Consider the following 23,126-nt stretch of genomic DNA (forward strand, 5'->3'; position numbering starts at 1 on the left):
CTATTGTTTCCAGGGTCCCTGCACCAATCAGAAGTGCCATGCCTTGGTTTTCGAACATTTCAAAAGTCAAATGGACTTCCAGAACAGATTAAGTTTGAGAACCATGGCACCACTGGATTTGGCGCTTTTGTTTTTGCTATTTATTTTGCATTTTTGTTTTTGAGGCTTTTGGGGTTAAATTTTTTTTTGTGACTGTGTGGAACCCAGTTCAGCTACTGATTGATTGATTGATTGACTGATTGTGTGGCTGTGGAAATGGATAAAAGACCCCCATTCAAACATTGACTATCATCAGTGCAGGTAAGGGAAAAAAGTAATTTTAATTTTTATCATCCACAATAATGTCTTATTTAATTTATGGTACAGTACATTATTGCTTTCATTTTATGGATCAATGTTCTCATTAGATAGTAGAATTCATGTTAAATTGCTGTTTTAGGGGTTGTTTTTAAAAGTCTGGAACAGATTAATCCGTTTGCATTATTTTCTATGGGAAAGCGTGCTTTGGTTTTGGAATGCTTTGGTTTTGGAACAGAATTCCAGATCAGAAGTTTGAGAACCAAGGTACCACTGTATAAACAAACATCAGCAATTTCCACTCCCATTTCCACTCTCCTATTGGCAGAGCACATAGTTTGCACTCGATAAGGTCCCAAGTTTTGTCCTTGCATCTCTAGGCAGGATTGGAAAGAATCCTGTCTGAAGCACTGGGAGTAGACCAGTTAGGTGGACTAATCAATCATCTGACTTGGTACAGCTTTCTATATCCCTCTGCATGACTGGAGAAATATAGAATATGTCTTTGCACGCATTTTGTTTTACAATCCTAGCCTTGGGGAACATAGTTGTCACTCACCCGCATGAGCTGAAATATTTTCTGCTTCACCACGGGCAGTTTGTCTTTCATAGAGTGGGATGTATCAATGAGAAAATAGATGTTATCTTCAGTTACGTCTCCAAAGAGTGCTCTACTCCCTTTTTTCAGCTCCTGAAGTCTACAGGAAAACACGTTCAATGTGAAATGAGAGGCACAGACTAAACTGTGTAAAACGCTCCCTTTGTCTTTCCTTTCCTATGCTTGTAAAAACTTATCTGATAATAGAGATCAAATACAGTGGTGCCTCGCAAGACGAATGCCTCGCAAGACGGAAAACCCGCTAGACGAAAGGGTTTTCCGTTTTGCAGGTGCTTCGCAAAATGAATTTCCTATGGGCTTGCTTCGCAAGATGAAAATGTCTTGCGAGTTCCTGCAGGGTTTTTTCCTCCCCCCCCCCTTTTCCCAAGCCGCTAAGCCGCTTATCAGCTGATCCTAAGCCGCTAAGCCGCTTAACAGCTGATCCGCTAAGCTGCTTATCAGCTGATCCGCTAAGCCGCTTAACAGCTGATCCGTTAAGCCGCTTATCAGCTTATCAGTTGATCTGCTAAACCGCTAAACCGCTAAACCGCTTATCAGCTGATCCGCTAAGCCCGCTAAGCCGCTAATAGCGCTAATCCGCTAAGCCGCTAATGGGCTTGCTTCGCAAGACAAAAAAACCGCAAGACGAAGAGACTCGCGGAACGAATTCTTTTCGTCTTGCGAGGCACCACTGTAGAAAAACCCAGTCAAATATTATTTTTAAAGAAAACTAAAGTCATTATATATACAATACCCTTTAAACGTGAAAACCTATTAAAGCTTAAAACCATACAAGAATGGGATCTAGCGTCTAGAACTCCTCTGCATTTTAAGGGGTATCAGTATGGTGTGGTAGTTTGAGTGTTGGACTAGGACTGAGAAGACAAGGTCTTTGTAGGCCACGAAGTTCACCAGAGGACATTAGGCCAATGACCACCTCTCCACTTGACCTATCTCAAATTGCAAGGGTAAAATGAGGTTGAGGGACTATGTATTCTGCTTTGAGGCCCCTGAAGTATATTATTAATGGTAACATCGTCAACATCAATTTTTTTAAAAAAAATATTTATTCAATTACAGTATAAATGTATTATTGTTTACTATATAATTATTGTGTTGCTTCACAAATTCCTGATAATGTACTCATTACCATTTCCCCTTCATCTCAAAATGTACTGCATAAAAATAAATACCTGAATAGTTGACATGGCAACCTAGAGAAGCCATAGTGTCAGAGAAGGCTGTTTACCATGTTAGGTTCATTACCTCCTGTTCCTTAGCTTAACCTTTTCCCACCCATGGCCTTTTAAACTGTACTCTCACATTAATACACCTACATCAACGTGTGGGCTGCGTGTTTCAAAACAACACTTAACCAACCACTTTACTGGCGAATATAGAGCAAGGGTATGGAACCGATAACCATCCAGATATTGTAGGACTCCCAACTCCCATCTGCTCCATGCAGCATGGCCAATTGTCAGCAAAGATGGGAGTTGTAGACCAAAACATCTGGAGAACATCAAACCAGGAAAGGCTATAATTCAGAGAACTATGTGGGATGTAACATCACAAAAGCAGTCAAATAAAACATTTCCTGTTTGCCCAGAGTGGACACACAGGGGAATGTTGCTCCGTCCAGGAGGACTTCCTGTCACACCTGGTCTTGAGCATCCTCCCCCTGTAGATGGGCTTGACCCTGGGAGACCCCATAAAATAGCTGGTCATGCAGCCATCTTCCCCTTTTCTCTTGATGCTCGTCCTCTTGTATTATCTTGATGCTTTTGCTGTGTGCTGTCTCTCAGCCAGCAGCACATGAAGCCACACTTTTCTATGTATCTGTAACTACAAGCTAAAGCCTGCCTTCAGGATCACACTGTGGACTGAATGTGTGTAAACCTTATCACTACTTTAAAAGAAGATTTCACTGTGTCATTATTGTTTTAAGAGGGAACAAAAGGGGATTAACCAGGAACAAAGCCAATCTGGACAAGCCAGACTGGATTGCTTAACTCAGGTGATTCTCACAAATCCAATCAACTAGCTTCCTGCTATGTACAGTGGTACCTCAGGTTACATATGCTTCAGGATACATACGCTTCAGGCTACAGACTCCGCTAACCCAGAAATAGTACCTCGGGTTAAGAACTTTGCTTCAGGATGAGAACAGAAATTGTGCTCCGGCGGCGTGGCGGCAGCAAGAGGCCCCATTAGCTAAAGTGGTGCTTCAGGTTAAGAACAGTTTCAGGTTAAGAACAGACCTCCAGAACGATTTAAGTACTTAACCCGAGGTACCACTGTACATGGGAATATGTTCCACTACAAGCTCACTAGCGTGAGTGAGGAAGGATAACATTAATCAATATATCCTCTCCTACTGTCCTCAACGTTCCCACAAACTATGCTGAGGCCTGCTTAACAAACGATATAGTGCATCTTCTGAGAAGGGGATCACAGGTTGCCCATCCCTGTCATGCAGAATACAGAGCGTTACAGGTTAGGCGTGAAAATGTTGCATTTAGGTTCAGGTATGATCTCAAACCCACAGGTGAATTGCACCATAACTTGAGAAGCCATGTAAGATTGAATTGGTGATACAAACATGTTCTGTAATATCTCTCTCAATAAGGTCACTCTAAATGCTTTATCAACTAATCTTTGTGTGACTTTTTCCCCATATGCTAATCCAAAAGTTTTTTTTAAGGCCTTGTGAAAGTTTTAAGACCTGACAAAAGTTTATAACAGTGCCCAAATATCGCACAATCATTTTTAAAGCAGACAAAAGTTATGCATTGGATAGATTTCCCATTATGGGACGCTGCTTTTGAAAATATTGCATTAGAAAGCAATTGAACCTTAGTTCCATTTGATCGAGAACAGTCTTCATTTTATCTTCATACTGTTTGCACCTTTCCCCAGTCAAATGCATATGCAGCGTGGGCCCATCTTCCAAGTCTGTATGCAAAAACTTGTCGCAGTATTTTGCATCGATTAACTTCTTGTTAGACTCCTATATGAGCAAGACGTTCGGGGGAGAAAGTGGAGACATGATCTATACAAAGCATTGGTTAGAACATTTTAATGCTGCATTTTTATGAAGACATGGCAAACACACACTCTCTCAAGCTCTCTTAGGCCTCCCTGTCCAACCCAAAACAGCGTCCCCCCCATCCCCTGCTTGGGCTTGTGGGGGGAAACTATTGTAGCTAATAGAAGACTTTTTCCCAGCCTAATTGCAACATGGGGTACGATCACTGGCGGAGGAAGAGGAGTGCGGGGGGAGCATACCGACCCCGGCAGCACGATCCCGGTAGAGCGCTATCGCGGCTGCACCCGCCCAACCGCGCTGGGTGCCCTGCCCCTGCAGGTGGCACCCCCCGCCCCCAGGATGCGCACCAGCCCCGCTCCCGCCTGCTCTCCACTCCCCGGTGCTGGAGCATGAAGCACTGCCGCTGGGTAGGACAGAGGGAGTCACAACTGGGGAAAGCAGATTTAAGTCCCCCAAATAATTCTAGGAACTGCAGTTTGCTAAGGAACTGTAGCTCTGTGAGTGGAAAACTACAGTTCCCAGGATTCTTTGGGGGGTAGGTCAAGTGTTTTAAATGTACTTTAACTGTATAGTGTAGCTCCACCCTGACAAGATGCTGACTTGAACTCACTTCCTCTTCCTCCATGCCTCCCTCATGACAGCATACATCTTTAACATTCTCTTCTGCTTAGATGAAAGAGGATGTGGCGCCTGCTGCAGCACGCCAGAAGCTCTGTGGTCAGTGTGACCAAACCAGTCTAATTTACCTTCCCCTCAACTTCCCTCCCCTTTCTGCAGTTATTTTATATCTTTTTTATTACTGCATATTCAATTCAAATATATTTACTAATTTTCCCTTATCTTCCCCTTAATTATATCTTACTGCCTGTGTTTATATGTCCCGATAATGTTTTGTTTTGTTTTTAATTGTATCTTCAAACAGTCAATAAATTTTCCCCATTCTATTTTTTTAAAGTCTCTCTTCCTGGTTTCTTATTCATCCAGTGAGTTCCACCATTTCTGCGTTTTCCATCAGTTTCAGTTGCCAATCTTCCTTTGCTGGAACCACAAACCCAAAAGTTCTGGCATGTTCTTTAATCCCTCCAGAGAGATACTGACAGTGTGGATTCATCCCTGTCATAAACTAGCACAGCTGTAAACCTATGTGACAAAACTGCAGTCAAGAAAATGTACCAAAACTAGTGGATTACCTACAGCATCAGTTTGCACCGATTCATCCTGTGGCTTGGTTCTTATGTTGACAATCCCCTTTGCATGACGAAAACTGAGATCGCCAAATGCTTTTGTTATGGTCAGCTTCTGCGCTTTCAAGCCATTCTTCTGAAGCCACTCCTTGGAATTCACATAATCTTCTGCTCGTGAATCATTTACTATACCCTCAGTTTGGGCTGATGGCATAAAAAGGTATGAATGGAATGTGCATTTGCTGACACTAGACTGACCTAATATAATCAACTCAAGCACTCTCATTTTTAAAAATACATGCTTTCCTCCCTTTTACAAAGCAATACTGCTTTGTTAAAATGACCTAAGATAGGAAGACTTTGCATATGAGAAAGCAAAGCACAATGCTTTAAAAACGTAATGCCTAAATTGGGATTTCCAAATCCAGAATTTGGAAATGTAATAATCGCCCTCTGAAATCAAAACGAGTTGTTGATCAGCTTTTTGCCCTGCAAGACTACAAAGTGCCTTAATGTGCACTGTGAGAGATATAGCTTTAAGATAACCTGTAAATTGATAAGATATGGTCCTTCGAGTCTGAAAGGATTTTGAGATAATGCATCCATTTTAAACTCCTGGCGAAGACTAAGCTTGCACTTGAACCTAGATCTCCTGGGTAAACTACTGGTACTCTATTTGAGCAAGGAAAGATGAAGTTTGCAGCTGATGGTATTTTAAAAAAAATTGGGTGGATGATGTACAGTACAGACCGACAGGCAAGAGAAGTTTAGGACATGAGGGCTGGTAGGCCTGGCCATTCCTTGCCTCCCCAGTGCTGCTCTGCTGTTTACGCTGCAGTTTAGAAAACAGCAGTTTAGAGGCAAAAGCATACATGACACCAGAAACATAGGTATTGGCCTTATATCAAGATAAGACCATTGGGTCCATCTAGCTCAGCATTAAATAAACTGACTAGCAGCAGTCTTCCAAGATTTCAGGTAGTGTCTGCATGCATAACATGTATTCTACCAATGAGCCATGGCTTCAAGCATGCTAGAGTGGCACACTCACAATCCACACTTGCAAGAAAGATTGCAGCCACTCTATTAGGCAAACTTCCTGCAACATGCAGATCTGTAAGAGCAACCTTATCCTTTTGAGTGACAGTAACTTACAATTGTCCAAATAAAAAAAATTCCTTCCAGTAGCACCTTAAAGACCAACTAAGTTAGTTCTTGGTATGAGCTTTCGTGTGCATGCACACTTCTTCAGATACACACTTACAATTGTCCGTAATGGAATCGAGAGCATAATCATCAATGCTGCAATGCAGTCAGAATATTTTTAAAAAATAAATGTGTGTGTGTTCATAACATACCTGAAGGTAGTTCAGACTGCTCAAACTCTATCAGAATTCTCTGAACTTGTATCAGTGCATTCCTGGCTTCTTCCATCTCCTTCCAGATCAGGTACACATCTTCTCTGACCCCTGTTCCTGAATTTTGGAGTATACGTATACAATATACGATATCTTTATTGTCATTGTCCCATGCAGAATAATGAAATTGAAAAACTACATAAAACTACATAAAAACTACGCAAAACATTCTAAAACCCCTAAAAACTCTGAAACCCAATTTTAAAATACACTATACTATAGAGACCCCTTATGCTGCGTTTAGAACCAGAATTGCATTTGCGTATAAACTGTTTCTCAGGCGGCTAATCCTGGCCTTTATAACCCTATACCTTCTTCCAGAAGGCAGAAGCTGAAAGAGATAATTTCCGGGGTGCGTACTATCCTGCGCTATCTCTGCCGCTTTCTTATGGCACCTGGCAGCATAGATTTGATCTAAGGTGGGAAGAGTGGGAATTATTGTAATGCAAGAGGCACAGAAATAGAAGCAAATTTAGTTACCTACTGAGTTTCTCTGGCCTTTCATGCCCTCTGAATGCCTTTACTTTTGATAATCATAGAGGAGTCATGGGCAATCACTGCACACCTTTCAATAATATATCCAGGAGAAAACGCATTCCGAGTACATGGGAATGACTAATGCAGATGGGGGAAGCAAATCTGAGCTGGTTTTATGGTGTCTGACAGTAAACCTAAAGACCTGTGGATTGCTTTCTTTGGACTGCATCTAGACCCACGGGTTTGGTTTGGTTTTTTGCAAAAAAATAAAAATTATATTGATTAAAAGCACTACAGCTCACATTGTTTTTGGTTTTTTTTAAGAACCCATTATGAAACATTTATTCATGCATCTGCAAATATCTCTGTGCTGCCAAACCAAAAAACTATCAAGGCAGTGGACAGTGTTAATCATGATTTTAAAGTGAATAAACAAAAATAAGCCAAATATAACAAATCAGGTTAATACCTCAGCTGGATCACCCCTGTGTGAACAGCTATGCGAACATACGTGTTTTAACATGATCACTAAGGACTGGTAATTTTTGCTTCTGAACTCTTATACACTTATTATATATTTTAAAAGTGCAAGCTCATAGGTACACCATCATCATTTATTATTTATACCCCGCCCATCTGGCTGGGTTTCCCCAGCCACTCTGGGTGGCTTCAAACAAAATATTAAAAAAATTAAAATGCAATAAAATATCAAACATTAAAAATTTCCCTAAACAGGACTGCCTTCAGGTGTCCTCTAAAAGTGATATAGTTGTTAATTTCCTTGACATCTGATGGGAGGGCATTCCACAGGACGGGGGCCACTACTGAGAAGGCCCTCTCTGCCTGGTTCCTGTAACTTTGCTTCTTATAGTGAGGGAACCGCCAGAAGGCCCTTGGAGCTGGACCTCAGTGTCCAGGCTGGACGATGGGGGTGGAGACACTCCTTCAGGAAATACTTGCATGCATGCCCCAAATGGAAAAAGGTAGTGAAGAGGAAAGGAACAGTTACTGAGCGGAGGGACCAAAGCACACAGCAGAGAAATATCACATCAGGGATCGCCCACTGGTATGGATGTGAAATAAAAAGCATAGCTATGGAAAGCATTAAACCGTGTGCATTTGAACCTCGTGTGCCCATCACCCACAGAGAAAAATCACGTGTGAATGGCCCGTTTGTGAGATCTTGCCCCTACCTGGAAGCACCCATTGCTATAGCGAGTCAAAGTTGTGTGTTCCAGCCTACCAATAAAAAATCCTGCAGAGAAGTGTACTGCATCTCCATGTACAGAGCATGCAGAAATGCAGCGCTCTCTACAGATGCTTGCAATATAAAATGTGATTTGATGTAATCCACAAATGTTTAAGCCTTGATAAATATGTGGAATCGTTAAGGTGCCACAAATCTTCTCCTCACCGCAAACCCTACTTATCACAATGGTGGGCATTTTGCTAGTAGAGCCACACCGCGATTAAATGCTATAAAAAAATCTCAGCATGGATGCAGATAAGACAGGGAATCACACACAGACACAAAAATATCACAAGAACAAATGTGTGCTTCTTTTCCTATATACCAGAAAGCTTCTCTGGCGCTGTATTTTAAATCAAATATATCTGCAAACGTGTTAGTTCACTGCGCCTGCAAAGCAGTCACAGATTGACTCCCCATCATTAAATACCAGCACCAGCTTTATTTGCCTGCAGTATCAGCTTAACCCTCTTCTGTGCCAAGATAATGTCATGGTTTATGATGCTGCAGTGGCACCGCAGTTGGTGCGAACTACTTTTTAAGGAGTTTATTTCCTGGCACAGCAAAATCTTGAGAGAGGACCATAAGCCACAGATCTGACAGCAACATGCTTCAGCTATCATAAAACTTTGAAGAAGCCAATATTTGAGGATCCAATAAATCTACAATTATTGCTCAGCTGAAATAAAGTATGTATGTTCTTGCATATGCACAAGTGCAGCTCTAACAGAAACAGCAAGGCTCCTCTCACTCCTTTTTCTTCTAGCATTGCACAGCTTTGAATGTGCTATTGTATACTGCCATCTCCTGGGACTCTCCTATATTTCTACTTTCATATTAGAGGGGGAAATCAGCCTAGGAGAATGAAGGAAAGGTTAGTAGCACACAGTTCTTAAAAGAATCCAACAGGATTTGCTGTTCTCATTTATTAGCCAGAAATAAATTTTATTGCTTAAAAACAAGCAGTGGCTTATTATCATCACCACCATTTGGTGGGGGGACCACATAAACCGGTACAAACCAGGACCATCAGATTACAGTCTGTCTAAAATGAACCACATTCACTATGATTTGGCCATTTAAAGTTATTCCCAATGCTTATTTTGTGCAAGCCACTTTTATACTTGCTTGGAACTATAAGGAAGCATAGGCACTTTAAATTTTTTAGTTATTTAGGTTCACCATGTGATGATCATAATATCGAGCAACAAGAACCTCTGAAAATACTACACTTCATAGTTTTCCACTCTGAAAGTATTTGTTTATTCTCTCATGTTTCTTTTAATGTTTAATAGACTATTGTATTTTAATATTCTGTTGGAAGCCGCCCAGAGTGGCTGGGGAAACCCAGCCAGATGGGCAGGGTATAAATAATATATTATTATTATTATTATTATTATTATTATTATTATTATTATTATTATTCTACCGCTGCATGAATCCCACCACAATTCACAATGGGTTAAGACCTCCTGACGGCCTTTGCCTAATAATAATAATAATAATAATAGTAATAGCAAAATATAACCTGCATATCAGACTCAGCATACCTTGAAAACCCAGGTGCTTAAGAAAAGAAACAGGCTCAAAAGTTTTATTTGAACTGGGTCACAAATCGGCCCAGAAGAGAAAGAAAGAGCTGCTAACTGATTTCCTCTGGGCATCTGCAACTGGGCAATAAACAAATAAAACAATGGCTCTGTTCTGCACACACCACTGACCGTGAATGTTTAATCTGTTTATTGCCTGCTCAATAAACTGCACCGCCACAGAACACGGGAACAAGTTGCATGAAGTTCCAGACCTGCATTTTGTTGCATATGCTTGGTATGTTAGGATCAGGTTGCTCTGGCACAGAGACATGAAAAGGAAAGGTAGACACTAGCAAGCCCTTCTGAAGCGACACATGGAGGCAGTAGCAGACTGAGATAAAAGCAAGCACTCATCAGCAGCTTTGCTTCTTAAAATGTATGTATGGCCCTAGGAAGGTGCCTTCACAGGTCCATGAAGGTTACTGTCAGCTACACCGCCTGCCAGTGGCTCCCCAGAGTTTCAGACCAGTCCTACCTGGAGATGCCAAGGACTGCACCTGGTACTTCCTTCATGCTTATTGATCTAAGAGCCCTTTCTCACTACGGCTTTGAGCACTCGGCCCTACCATTGGGCAGTGAGGCAGTTGTCTCAAATAGCATATGCTATGGGGCAGCAAATGCCAGTGAGATGCTGAGTGAGGCAGAGCTGTGTTTGCATTACACAGACTGCCCTGCATCTCCTGCATTAACTTGCTGCCTTCAGGCAAGACTGGAGGTCCTTGTCCTATCACCAGCATTGGTGTAAGACTGAACAGCCAGCCCAGAGGGCTTCCGTAGGTTGTAGGAGGGGAGGGCACCATCTTGTCCTTCGCCTCAGGCAGCAAAGTGTCTTGGGCCTGCACTCAATGACACCAAACTCTATCCACCAAATAGTCAACAAGCACAGAAGGTATATCAACCTGCTACTGAGTCACAAGTTCTGTAGCACTAATTCATGAAAATATGAAACACTGATGGGCTAGTTGCCTGAACTTCACACCGGGGTCCTATGGTTAAGTAGCCTGCTTAATACTAGAGAAAGGCTCTGCTGGGTAGCTGACTGAGGACACCAGCCATGTTCCCCTAACAATTTAAGTAGTCTGGGGAGCCCACTCAAAGTATCTCTGAACCTTTAACAAGAAAGCACTAAACTTCCTAGGTTTCCTCTTTCTCTCTCTCTCTCTCTGATTTGGGTATAATTTGGTCCCATTTCACACACCAGCATGTCAGAATGCAATCTTTATTTTCATATTATATCCTCATTGTTTCTCAGGACATCCTTTCTAGGAAGCGCTCTATAAACAGACCCCAAAACATGCAAGACAAATATATTACTTCAGGGTCTTTTCTGCTGTAGAAGGCAGAGAGAGACAGAGAGGCAGAGGGAGTCTTGGACGTACCCAGAGTTTTCCAATTGGCTAGGCATGATGTCATAACCACAGCTATAATACTAGGTAAATGCCCAAGACTAATTGTGTTCCCTTTTAACGTGTAAATTCTATTCTGTAAAAGCAATAAATACAAGGCTTACAAAGCGTTTCTAGTAGATTACTGCACTTGCGGGCGGATTAAAACCATTCTGCAATTTAGCCGTTAAGAAAAGGGAAAGTGCAGGGGCATAATTTTAAGAGCTGCAGCAGCTTTCAACGCATCTATTGAAATATAAACGAGAGGGAGCAGGAATGCTTCTTGCTCACAATGGAACCCAGCAGAGAGGCTCTGTTAGTTGCAAGCCATCATTAAACAGCTGCTGAATTAAAATTAAAATACAGAGGAATTAGAAAGTCGTCCCTCTTAGAAATATCACAGTCCCAAGTGACCTTTAAATAAAAGGACAAGCAGTGCTTCCAAGAAAAGAGGGCATTCTTTTTCTGGTCGCATTTTATGCAATTACACTTATTCTATTCTTTATGTTCCAGGATCTACTCTTTGTTTTGCAGCCTGGGGGGCAAGGGTGTCAACACCATGTGCTGGCTTGAACCCTACATGGCTTGGAGAATTAGGCTACGTACGCAACATACCTTAAAAGCATATTCTTTCCCTCAAAGAATTATGAACACTGTTGTTTGCCGAGGGTTGCTGGGAATTGGAACTTTGCAAGGGGTAAACTACACTGCCCAGATTTCTTAAGAGGGAAAGAATGCGTTTTGAAGGTTTCTCGGGTTTTTGACAGGCGGATTTGACAGGCGGGCATCCCCATCTGCTTGCCAATCATGTGGCATCACAATGACATCATGCTATTGACAAGGCCGATCCTAATTAGGGTCTGGCCTGTGGAGCCAAAAAGGCCCTCCACCTTCGCAACATGCACATATATAGCATGCAGCCCAACCCTCTATGTGTGTACCGAGAAAGTAAGCTCTATTGAGTCTAATGAGACTTAATCCCAAGTCAGTGTTTACTCCAGCCTTATACAAGATAAATGAACAGACAAGCAAAAGAAAAGCCATCCTAAAAAAACTGCAGTAAAGGCAGGCAAATTAAAACAGCTGAAAAATTAATAGCAGGATACAACAAAGTAGCAGATAAAAAGCATGTTGAAAAACTAAGTCTTTAAAAGATGTCTGGAAAGTGGAAGAGACCTGGAAGACCTACACATGGAGGGTATTCCAGTCTCAGAGCCCCAAAAGGCCCAGGGACTTGTATACCTGTCCATGTAACCTCAAAGAAAGGTGGAACTAACAGCAGAGTCTCTGACACCGATCTTAACTGGTGAAAAGGCTCATGTAGGAGCAGGTGGTTCCTGGGAGTCATTTTGCCATACAGGTTGTTTTTAAAACATATTAAAGTCAAATAAATGCTGGCTAATTCCCCACCACCCTGGTGCATTTACTTATACAGTCGTACCTTGGATCCTGAACGCCTTGTAAGTCAAGCGTTTTGGCTCCCAAACGCCACAAACCCAGAAGTGAGTGTTCCGGTTTGCAAACATTCTTTGGAACCCGAATGTCCAACGTGGCTTACACGGCTTCCGATTGGCTGCAGGAGCTTCCTGCAGCCAATCAGAAGCTGCACCTTTGTTTCCAAACGTTTTGGAAGTCGAACAGACTCCCGGAATGGATTCTGTTCCGCTTCCGAGGTACGACTGTAATGTGGAATCTCAGCATGTGTCCTGTTTAAAATCTTGCACATTCTAGAAAATATCTGAAAAGTAATTGAATCAAGATGTGATGACTTGTTAGTTATACAACACACACACACAACACATATGAAGCTCAGTGACAAAAAGGGAGGAAAGAACTTGTATTGATTTATGTATGTATATAGTCTGCCTTGTTCCTGGGCAATCAGCATTTGAAAATTGTGTGTACTCAGTCACAACAGGGACTAATGTTTCTCTGTTTTCTCCTGGCTGTTAGCGATTTCTTCTTTCCTATTAACACACGTAATTTGATACACAATTATTTGGAAGCTACCAAACCCCTTGGGGGCTTTTGCATTTATTCAAAACAGGCCTGCTGGAACATGTAAACTTGCCACCTTTCTGAAAGGGAATGTTTTTCACCCTTCCTCTTCACTTTCTCTAAATATCAAACACTCTTCTCTAAAATACAGGAAATAGGGGATGTCCAGCTCCATTAGCTAAGAATGGTTTCAGAAAGAAAATGGCCTTTCCCCCTCCCACACAGCACAATGAACTTCTCAATGTCATGTGCCGTTGTAAAACTGTTCCCCATTACCATATTGTTCTATGGGCTGTCCCAGTGATGTCTTCTACTCTGTGCGCCTTCCAGTTTAGCTTAGGAAATTTGTGGAATTAATTTCAGAACTGGTACGCGCGTTGTTTGCCACTGTTTTGAATGTGCACCCCCACCATCTGAAGTGAGGCAGGTGGATACAAGGGGGAAAGGCCTTTTTGGCTGCAACACTTCATTTGCAGAATTCTCTCACCATGGAGGCATGCCTAGTCTCTTATGTGCTAGACAGGAGACCTTTTGATTTCCACAGACTTTTAAACTCCAGTGTATCTCTCTTTCACACACACACAAAATATGGTTGTTTTTAGCACTGTTCTACCATTGTGAGTCATTGTATTGATATTTTACTGTGCTTATTGAGTAATTGTAAACTGTCCTGGAAATTTCTGAACAAAAAGAGGTAGTATAGAAATGTTTCAAATAAACGTTGTTGTTGTTTTTGTGTGTGTGTGTGTGTGTGTGTGTGTGTACACAATGAAAACAATTGAAGTACTAGTGGTTTTATATTGTGGTTTTATGCTGTAACTTTCCTGACGCTTGCAGATATTGGACGTATATAAAATAAATAAATAAAATAAAATAAAATAGAAGAAGAAGTGGCAGCCTGAGCAGAAAAATGTGCACTGCTCCAGGAGCGAGGCTGGTGAGAGCTATGGTCCATGGAGATTCTGGACTGAAGGGAGGAAGGCATTTGGGGCATAACAATCAACATTCTTTTGTTTTACCTAGAGGCAGGTTCCCTTTCAGTTTCCTCGAATTCTGAGTAAGTAAGGCTTTCTCATCCTCGTCGCTTATTGAGGTTTCTATCATGTCCATGTAGTCCTCTCTCTCAGCAAATGCATGGAACCTGAAGGGATAAAGTGTTTCAATCTGTATGCAGAGGTTATAAACAGGCTTCAAAGGAGCTGGTATGGAGCAGTGGCTAGAATGTCAGACCAGGCAGACCGAAGTTTAAGTCACACCTCAGCTACGGTCTACTGAGTGATTTGGGGGCAGTCATCCTCTCTCAGCCTAGCTTACCTCACATGGCTGTTTTAAAAAATATGAAGGAAGAGAACACGTTTCACTTTTGACTTCTTAAAGAGAAAATAACTGCAACAAATAAACGTAGTAATTTCCACTGGTTGTCAGGCTCAAGCACCATCAGGATGTTCTCTTTGTACTCTTTTATCACCAGAGTTTCATAAAACTCACAGGTGCCCATAACAAACTGGGGGTTCGCGTAGCATAACTTGCATTTATCAGTTTAATAGCAACTCACAATTGAGGCCTCACTCTTTTCGGCTTGCTCTACTGTTAAGCAGAGCTGCCTTGGGCTGCTGATTTTGGATGTCATGAAAGGCACTAAATGCTTGTCTCTGTGGTGTTTTTTTTACTCCCAGGGAGGGAGTAACTTGGTCAAGTTTGAGTACTATGCACCTTGAATAGGGAGAAGGGCATTTAACAGTGGTACCTCAGGCTACGAACTTAATTCGTTCCAGAGGTCCGTTCTTAACCCGAAACAGTTCTTAACCTGAGGCGTGCTTTTGCTAATGTGGCCTCCCACTGCCACTGGCATGCGTTTTCAGATCTCATCCTAGGGCAAAGTTCTCTTTTTTTAAAATATTTTATTAGGTTTTATCAATAGAAAAGTTTAGAAAAATACAAAAACAAAAAAGATACATAAATTACAAAATACAAAAATACAAACATTAGACACAAAAAAGAAAAAGAAGAATAAAAAGCACATATAAAGAAACAAAATTTCCCTCTTTCTTAATTTCTCATCTTTAGTTAACTTATTTTCCTGACTTCCTCACGTCTCCCGTTTTTTTATCCCCTTTAAAAATTGGTTCAGCAAATTCATGTCCTTTTAGTTTATCTATTATTAATCCCATCTTACATTTTACCTTGTTGCTAGAACCCCTTCAGTTCATTTCAATGTCATCAGCATTCAAAAATTTTACAATATTTCTGCAAATAAGTTTTAAATTTCCTCCAATCTTCTTCCACCGACTCTTCCCCCTGGTCTCGGATTCTGCCAGTCATTTCCACCATCTCCATGTAGTCTATTAGTTGCATCTGCCATTCTTCCAAGGTGGGTAGGTCTTGTGTCTTCCAATGCTTTGCAATGAGAATTCTTGCTGTTGCTGTAGCATACATAAAAAAAGTTCTATCCTTCTTTAACACCAATTGGCCAACTATGCCCAGGAGAAAAGCCTCTGGTTTCTCAAAGTTCTCAACCCAATGTACTACTTCCGGGTTAGCAGAGTTTGTAACCCAAAGTGTTTGTAACCCGAAGCGTTTGTAACCTGAGGTACCACTGTACACCACATTGGGCAGCTAAACATCTTGGGTTGAACCTGTTCCACCAGACCTTGTATTTTCTTCTCAGAGAGACAGAGGAAGGGGGAAAGTGACATATTTGGGCAAAAAACACAAAGAGAAAGCATGCGATCTGCACAGATCCATATCTCCATTTGCAAAATAGATTGATAGTGCTGAAATCATTTACCTCATACCTGCCAGTGGTCAGATGACTCAGCTCCTTTAATAAAGCAATAGTCTCTTCTTCTCGAGCATTAAAAGACACTGTATGGACTGGGCACGGGCACCTCGATATCTTCTGCAGGAGCAAATGTCTCATGCATTCTGGCATATCGCCCACAGTGAAATAGTACACGGCCTCGGTCTGTGATGGACAAGTCATTTGAACCATGAAGCATATTTGTAACATCCCCCCCACCTGCTTTTCATTTCTAACCCCCCATTCATCCAAGGAGCTAAGGTGGCATACATGGTTTCCCCCCCTCCTCACAACATTCTTGTGAGCTAGGTTAGACTAAGGGACGGTGACTGGCCCAAGTCCATGGCTTTGTGGCCAAGTGGGGATTTGAACCCTGATCTCCCAGGTCCTAGTCCAACACACTTAACCACTACACCACACTGGCATCTCTTATAATAGCAGCAATTCAGCCCAAAGGGCTGCACAGTGAGCCCCACATGCCCGGAAGTGTTAGGGAAACTGGGATTAATTGGAGACTTCCTGGCTTAATTGTGGCTCACCTAAAAAAGGTTGCAGTGCGCCAAAGAGGTATTTGCATCGCTTAACTTTCAGATAGGTTCATCGAAACTAGGCCTATGCTTCAAAGCCCCTTTAGTGTCATTGAAACATTTCTCTCCTGCCTGCTCCGTGGGAAATTCTGCTCTCAGAATGCAACGCTGTCATGCATATATGATATTGGTAAGAACCAGCCTGCAGATCAACTTGAAAGAAATTCCTTCTAAATAGCCCCCAATGTTCTTTTATTAGCATGTGTTATCCCCGTCCATAATTCATGTCTGTAGCACTTGCAGTCAAAACTCTCACGGGGATATATCCCTAGACATAACCGAAGACTTCTAGAGATGTGTGAGAGAGATTACCGTGTCATCAAACAAGGCCTCCATGATCGCTTCCGTGGGGCCCGAGTGGCAAACAGCTGGCCTGTACTCTATCGCCCACAGCCACTCGACAGCCGCTTCTATAGAGGCCTCCGACACAGGAACAGTTTTCTCTTGCCACTTTGCAAGATCCTGAGCCCCCCTGGAAAGGAGAATAGCTAAGATATCTAGAGAAATGGCGAAACTTGTCTTGCAATAACAGCTCTGGTAGACTAAAAAGGGCAGCAAGGAGCATCTGTCCCTGTCAAGGTTTTGTTTGGAGATTATTGGGGGTGGGGTGGAAGGGGAAAGGCCTTATCCAGTGTCTAGACAGACATATGATCTGGGTGCCAAATGTCTGTGGAGTTTCCCAGATGAATTACTTCGATCGACATTCAGTGAAAAAGTCCCGCTCATTCTCCCAGTCTGGCAGAGGTCGAAGAGAAAGGGAAGAGGGGCCTGAGAATTCAGCACTGATCCCCGCTCTTTGAGCTAAAAATCTCATCCTGAAATAATGGTCACAGTGGGGCCACCACCTAGACTTCCTAGAGAATAGAGTCAGAGTAGATTGCCCTAACTCCACCCCCAAAACCAGTCTCTTATCCAAAATGCCTCTTTGGCCCCGTGCAAATCAAGCGCTAGGCAGGACTCCTCAAATCCCAGATTTGGCTCCCCAGGCCTGTAGTTGCTGACCCTTAGCATAAACAAACATGTTTTCAAAAGTTAACATATACTTTGTCTGAGGGAGCAATAGGTGCATTAGCTATAGAGAATAAAGTTTGGGGGGGATATTATGGAGGTACTAAATCTGACCACAATTGTATCTACTTACTATGTTTTTTAAAAATTTTTGGTCTCTAAGACAAAATCTAGCTGGCCTTTGCAGGAAAATGTGTGTTGATCAATGCTGAGAGGAAATACACTGTTTGAAAATGAATCTTTTCCACTTAAAGAGAACTAGTATTTTAAAATAAATAAATAAAAAGCTTAAGAAGGATTTCTACTCATGGCCTCATATTCAAAATGGCATAAAGGCTTTGCAGACAAAGTCTGGTTATGTTCATCAGCCATATGCTTCCAACAAACTTCATTATTATGGCTGCAGTATTAGGAATTCCAGCAAGTCTCCTTAATAAAGTGTAGGAAACTTACTGAATGATGTTAAATCGGGAGATTTGGGCCACTTGCTGTTTGAAGACCATAGAAAGCGCCTCTCGACACAGATCAAACTCAGCTCTAGAAGCAACACCGAAATCCAGAACAATGGTGATGCTCTGTTCCTGAATCACTCCAAATATTTGACGGCTTTCTGTGGTTAGCCATTCCATCCTTTGTTTATACAGTTCGATAGCTCCAGTAAGACAATCCACAAAATGAAAAAGGAGGTCTTTTTTTGCTGTCAGCTGCATTTAAATTTTAAAAAGAGTGAAGATATCAAAATCAAGACAAGGAATAGTAGGGATGGAAAATGAAGAGGATGTGCATCAAGGCAATTACAAATGCAAACACACTTTTTAAGAGCTGGCAAACCTCCTTGATGGATCTGTACTTTGGTATTAATATTTTATTAAAAAGGGTTCGATTATAAAGAAATAAAGTGATGCAAAGAAAAAGAAAATGAGAAAAGAAGAAAAAAGGTACAAAAATGTATAGAAAAAATATTTTATTGAAAAGGGTTCGATTATAAAGAAATAAAGTGATGCAAAGAAAAAGAGAATGAGAAAAGAAGAAAAAAAGGTACAAAAATGTATAGAAAAAATATATATGAATATATATGAAAAACATCCTAACCCATACATTCTTTTATAAATTTGATTTTATTATCCTAATACATATGCAAAGATGAATGACCTACTACATTTTCTATAAACTCGTTCCAAATATTGTCATATTTATCCAAACAAAGTCTACGTCTGTAAGCAGTATGTTCATAAGCTGCGAGTGTTATCATATTGTTGATCCATTTACTAAAGTGGATCATATCTTTATTCCTCCAGATCATCAACATCAGTCTCTTGGCTACCATAAGAGTGCACAGAATCACAGAATTTTCTCTACTTGACGGGTCTCTCCTATCCTTGCCTTCTGATGCAAAATCCAGAACAGGGTCAAACTGGAGCCATTGTTTTTCAGCAAGTGTTTACCATCAAAGTACTGAACAAACATCCAAATGGTGAGCACAGCAGCAGTCCTTGAGTGGAGAGAGAGACAGGGGCATGCTCCCAGCAGTTGTGCCACTGCTAGCTTAAGAGAGCAAAGTGATGGCGAGGTGGGAGGAGCTCCAGTTTGGTCATAGAAGCCATACAGGGGCATGTTGGGCCACCACCAGCAACCAAGAGCTCCCCCAACTTTATGACCGCCTCGCCTGATCCCAATGAGCAGCAGTACTGCAGAAGTACTCAGCAGCAGGAGGGTGCTGAGTGGGGCAGCTGTTCACAACAGCGCTGTGGATCTCTGGAGCTGTGATTCACACACATCTACCACCCAATCAGCATTTCACAGTGGATGAAAAGTGGCAAAAAAAATTATTCAGTTTCATGGAACGTCCAAACAATACCAGCTTCTAGCTCATTAAATCCTACTAGACCTTGGAAAAATTCAAGAGAGGAAGTCCAGATTCTGAAAATAACCCATGTCAGTAGTTTTAATGTTGTTGAATAATATAGGTGCTGGATCAGCAAACCAGTATCGGTTATCGAACACCTCTCTGAAGCTAAGTGACCCCAGGCTCATTGTTATTACTTCCACTCTGTGTTCTGGAGGTAGTTCTCCCCAAGCCCAACTTCAACAGGTCAGCAAGAACTCTGGAAGCAGAGTCCAGATTTAAAGCGCATCAAACACAAACTTTTTATAGCCAGAGGGCAGGTTGTTACTACACCCAGCCACCACCTCATCCTGCCAATATATAATATTATCTTACCCAAAATATATATTCTCACTCTGAATCCGCCACTTACGTTATACAGCTTGCCGTCTTCTCCTGTCATGTATTGACGATACAACCCATTTGCGTATCGAGAAGCCACAAGTTTCCCCAGGATGGATACATAGTCTAGAATAAAAAGAAGTTGTACAAGTGCTGTCTCCATCATGCAGGGTCATATATATATTTTTTGCACCAATTCCTTGCCCGTTTATTTAGAAGTGAGCCCCAAAGGATATCCCATACATAAGTTGTTACTTACTGTTGGATGCAACAGGGCTTATTTCTCCAACTAAGTGCACAAAAGATCAGGCTGTGCATTGTTCAAAGGGAAAAGACTTGCTGCACATCATACCTTCTTTGTGCTGAAATCCAATCTTGGATAAAATCTGAGAAAAGGTCAACTTGTTCCTTTTGAGCCCATGCAGCTGAAGCCATTTAGGGGAAGAGATGAGAAGTTGCACATCCAAGTCCCACTGAACGCCATAATCTCTCCTTTCTTTTCGCTCCAAGTTCTTCTCGAAGGCAACCAGCGTCTTAGGTTTTTCAGGATCTTTTTTAGGCTTCCCACCAAAAGTAACTTCTGCAAAGGGGAAAACGTGCAAGCTAGGTTTACTTATTGCAGTCCTTTCGTCTGCCAACTATCTCATCTCCCCCTCTCACCTCAATTCCATGGTACTCTACTGTATTCTCATGACTCCTCCTTTTTTAAACAGAAAGCATTATCAAAAAGAGAAATATTTAAAGAAATACAAAAGCCTCTCCCTTCTTTTTCTCTCTCTATGTACAAGAAGATACATGTACAAAAACATTCCATACATAGAGCTGAGTCTGGAATTAGACTTAAGAGGTTTTAAGTTACCAAGGTTTGCACAGAGACATTAGATACATTCACACAATACAGTGGTGCCCCGCAAGACGAATGCCTCGCAAGACGGAAAACCCGCTAGACGAAGAGGCTCACGGAACGGATTAATTTCGTCTTGCGAGGCACCACTGTACATTGAAAGCACTGTGAATACCACTTTATGCAGTCAAAGACACAACATAGCTCCAACAGAAGTTCCATGTGTAATTTTATTAATAAAATATCATAACCTTAGAATACTCACGTTCACTCCATGCAAGCCGTTTACCTATGCCACCAGTCATTGCAACCACACTGATTTTTTGCTTCCTTCTGTGTTCCCCTTAAAACATGAATAAAAACACATGATTGTTTTTTATTGATGCCATCCAACCAGTAAATCAGGTCTGGTCTCGATGCTATAAATTGAATTTAAATTAAAGTTAGCACCAGCTCCAACAGCTTTTATTAGCCAGAAACCTAGTCCTCACAGTTACCCAGGAGGAAGCCCCACTGAATTCAACGGGACTTACTTCTGAGCAGACATGGTTAAGATTGTGCTGTCTACTTATTTATTTCAAATATTTCTACGCCACTTCTCACTAGCATACCGCAACGATAAAATGGTTACAAAAAGGTAACTTGCCCGTTTATGGAAAATGAAATAAAAAGAATGTTTTAAAAATACCACAGCATTAGTAATAAAGATTAAAAGAACTTACTAGGAGGTGAAACCATGGGCAACAATAAAAAATGCCTAAAACCAGAGGAAATACAGAATGTTCTATGTACACCAGGTTCAACCTGGTGCCTGAAAGAAAGAAGTATTGGTGCAAGGCAAGGATCTCTAGTGAGGTCATTCTATTGTCATCTTGTTTGGAGAAGAGAAATTGGAGAGAAAAGCTATGGTTGGTGAACTAATGGTGAAGGCACAGAGGCAGCACGTTCAGTTACCTGGGCCCCCAAGATGTTTTGCTAGTGCATTTGGACTTTGATTATCCCCTCTAGCTTGCAGGGCAGAGGGGAGGAATAAGTGACTTTAAAAGCTGCATGTCTAATTTAAAGGAAAGGGAACTCTCTGCAGCCTTCAACCTGGCACAAACTGCTACTAAAACAAAGGAGCACTGAACTGACTTTAAATTCCTGTGAAAGTAACAAAGTGGAAGCCTTATTGCTTATTGGTTACAAAGTTTTGGGACTCTGTGGATACAATTTATCAGGGAAGGCTGGGACTCTATCTATTGGGAAGGTGTCGCAATAAACATATAGAAGCCTCCCGATAAATTTGCTTTTTAAATACTCTTTGCCTTTGTTCGCGGACATCTTGATTTGCTCCCTCTAGAGGGTAAATTAAAAGTTGCTACGCTTTGGGACAGTGGAATTTTCCTTTAGGAGAAGGCTCTCGTGGGAAACGACCTTGGGATATGAGTGGCCCAGCAGACGAGATAAGCACGAGAGCCAAGACAAGGCAATATCAACAACAGCTACAGCAACACAAGAAAAGAGGCTCGATCTCAGGCATAACCTCTACAGTGACAACAGGACAAGAAAAAGGTACAGCAGTCTCCATGGATGCAGTGTCGCAAGCCCTTTTTAAGATAAACCAGTCTTTGGAGAATCTAACAAAACAGACGGCAGAAAATACCAAGAAATTGACAGAGAATTCACAGAAATTGACAGACTTAACAACAAGACTTGACCTGAATACAGAATCTATAAACAGGCTTACGCAAGAAAATTCTGCCACACGTCAAATTGCGGAGGAAGCCAGAACTATTGCTGGAGAGACCCAGGAAAAATTAGAACCGATTGCTAGGAAGGTCTATGACCACGATACAACTCTGGCATTGTGGGAACTACAAAGAAAAGAAAGGAATTTGAAATTACGATCAATTCCAGAGGACGAAGGAGACAATCTCACGGACTATTTAACGAAAGAGTTTGCTGAGTCCTGGGAAGATCTAGAGGAAGACGAATTTAAAATTACAACAGCATTTAGACTGGGCAGAAGACAGAACAGAAAGGCGCCGAGAGACTGTCTGATTACCTTGAGATCGAAGGGAGGTCGGATGGCCAAAGTATTGTGAGATCTTAGAACAGGATGGAGAGAAATTGAAATTAAAGAGCCATGAAAAACTAAAACCCAAAGTACAAGATTGGCTCCACTATTATCAAATAATGGAGGTTTTCAAACAAGACAGGAAAATTGGCTTCCAGGTGGAAAAATCAAAACTTGAGACAGAATTGTTAGAACCCAATACTAAGAATTTGTCAAGAATGTATAACTTGCTGTTGAAATGGAATACACAAGATGAAACAGTTAAATCAGCTATGATTAAGTGGGCACAGGACATTGGTCATAATATTATGTCTGCTGACTGGGAAAGGTTGTGGAACACCGGTATCAAATTTA

The 23,126-nt window shown here is 41.6% G+C and overlaps 2 protein-coding genes across 4 annotated transcripts in view; one reads left to right on the forward strand and one right to left on the reverse strand.

Moving 5' to 3' along the window:
- VWA3B (von Willebrand factor A domain containing 3B) overlaps positions 1-23,126 on the reverse strand; it is a 72,075-nt gene that overhangs the window by 40,440 nt on the left and 8,509 nt on the right. For all 3 annotated transcript variants that reach the window (XM_082220012.1, XM_082220011.1, XM_082220013.1), the window contains exons 2-12: positions 20,979-21,056; positions 20,222-20,449; positions 19,901-19,995; positions 18,096-18,346; positions 16,947-17,106; positions 16,043-16,212; positions 14,267-14,388; positions 6,487-6,603; positions 5,139-5,332; positions 3,751-3,905; positions 857-995 (exon numbers count right to left, since the gene is read on the reverse strand). In XM_082220012.1, the coding sequence (XP_082076138.1) occupies positions 857-995; positions 3,751-3,905; positions 5,139-5,332; positions 6,487-6,603; positions 14,267-14,388; positions 16,043-16,212; positions 16,947-17,106; positions 18,096-18,346; positions 19,901-19,995; positions 20,222-20,449; positions 20,979-21,056 (1,709 nt within the window). The remainder of the gene's footprint in view (positions 1-856; positions 996-3,750; positions 3,906-5,138; positions 5,333-6,486; positions 6,604-14,266; positions 14,389-16,042; positions 16,213-16,946; positions 17,107-18,095; positions 18,347-19,900; positions 19,996-20,221; positions 20,450-20,978; positions 21,057-23,126) is intronic.
- Positions 1-23,126, forward strand: part of TMEM131 (transmembrane protein 131) — a 166,473-nt gene that overhangs the window by 35,025 nt on the left and 108,322 nt on the right. The window lies entirely within an intron of this gene.

The sequence above is a fragment of the Podarcis vaucheri genome, assembly GCF_965113315.1.
Source record: "Podarcis vaucheri genome assembly, chromosome: 4".
Lineage (NCBI taxonomy): Eukaryota > Metazoa > Chordata > Lepidosauria > Squamata > Lacertidae > Podarcis > Podarcis vaucheri.